The sequence below is a fragment of the Trypanosoma grayi genome, assembly GCF_000691245.1.
Source record: "Trypanosoma grayi strain ANR4 Tgr_2042_V1, whole genome shotgun sequence".
NCBI lineage: Eukaryota > Euglenozoa > Kinetoplastea > Trypanosomatida > Trypanosomatidae > Trypanosoma > Trypanosoma grayi.
Window position 1 is genome coordinate 1 of NW_008827660.1, and position 1,441 is coordinate 1,441.

At 67.2% G+C, this 1,441-nt stretch overlaps 1 protein-coding gene across 1 annotated transcript; it reads right to left on the reverse strand.

Moving 5' to 3' along the window:
• Positions 1–32: 32 nt before the first annotated feature.
• On the reverse strand, positions 33–995 carry DQ04_20421000 (hypothetical protein; the record flags this gene model as incomplete). Its single annotated transcript, XM_009317928.1, has 1 exon — positions 33–995. One exon carries the CDS (start codon positions 993–995, stop codon positions 33–35), a length of 963 nt encoding a protein of 320 aa, XP_009316203.1.
• Positions 996–1,441: the final 446 nt, after the last annotated feature.

Sequence of the window (1,441 nt, forward strand, 5' to 3'; positions counted from 1 at the left end):
ACACACACACACACACTCACACGCACCACCGATCACTCATTCTCCCCGTCGTCGTCGTCATCGCTGCCGCCCTCCTCCGCGAGCTGCATCAAACCACGTGCGTCATAGAGCGGCTGCAGATCCGGCCGCGGCTCTGGCGCAGGTGGGAGCGGTGTTGGCGGTCGCTGCGGCGCCACTGTGGCGAGCGGAAGTTGACTCAACTGCCGGCGCCGCAACGCGATGGTGGCAGCGATGATCGTAATGGCGTCGTTTGACCGGCGCAGCACCCCCGAGAGCGGGGCGGCCTCGTATCGGCAGCCCTCCGTCATCGGCACCGCAGCGGCCTCATCACTTGGCTGCTGCTGCTGGCCTGGGAGCGGTGACGGGGGCGATGATGGCGGTGGTGGCGGCAGGGAGGAGGCAACCCCGAGCTTCGCCTTAAGCGTCGCGTGGGCGTCGGGATGCCATTGCTGCACGTACATATACACGTCCTCCTCGCCGTCGCCCAGCAGCGGATTGCTGCAGAGCGGCCGCAGCAGCTGCTTTGTCGTCTGCCGGTTAAGCGTGATGCGCAGCGCGGGCTGAATGGCGCGCGCGAAGTCCCCACCGAAGTCACCGTCGGCCGAAATCTGCACGGTGGGCAGGCGACGCTGCATGTGGTCGCGCCCTGCACACGCGAGCTGCACGGAGCGCTCGAGGACGACCATCGGCTCGCGCACCACATCATCCTCGCCCGGCCGCTCCACAATCAGCAGCAGCCGCGTCGTGCGCTCCTTCAGTATGATCGTCTCGTCCCCTGTTGGGGAGAGGCGCAGGCGTTTGCCCGCGGCGTCGTGCAGCACCGGCTGCAGCCGCACCTCCACCACGAGGTTCGCGTCGTCGGGGTCGTACTTCACAGAGCACACCTCCACACCCATCAGCACCACGCCGAACTCACGGCTCTCATGCACCGGCACCAGCGACTTGATCCACCGTTGTACAGGGGCGAAGTTCGCCGCCTTGACGAGATCAACCATCGTGCCACCGTTGCACGCCTTGGCGAATGTCACCGGCACGCGCTTCGGCTCCTGCTGCTGCGGCACGAGCACCTCGAGCCGCGGCGGCACGCGCGTCGTACCGTGCAGCACACCCGGCTGCCACTCACCCTTGTAGTAGTGGCCCTCCTGCTGGAAGGCGCCGTGTGGCGTCGGGCCGAGGCGATGCAAAAACACACCGGCGCCGACCGGCGCGTCCTTTACGAAATTGCCGATGTACCGCGTCGTGCCCGAGGCGAGGCGCCACTCGCCGGCGACGAACTCGTTGTCAACGAAGCTGCCATGGAAGGAGGAGCCGTCCGTGAAGCGGTAGACGCCATAGCCGTGCTTTCTGTTGTGCTCCCACGCGCCGTCGTAGCTGCTGCCGTCGGCGTACACGTAGCGGCCGTTGCCGTGCCTCGTGTCGCGCCGCCAGCCGCCGCGGTAGC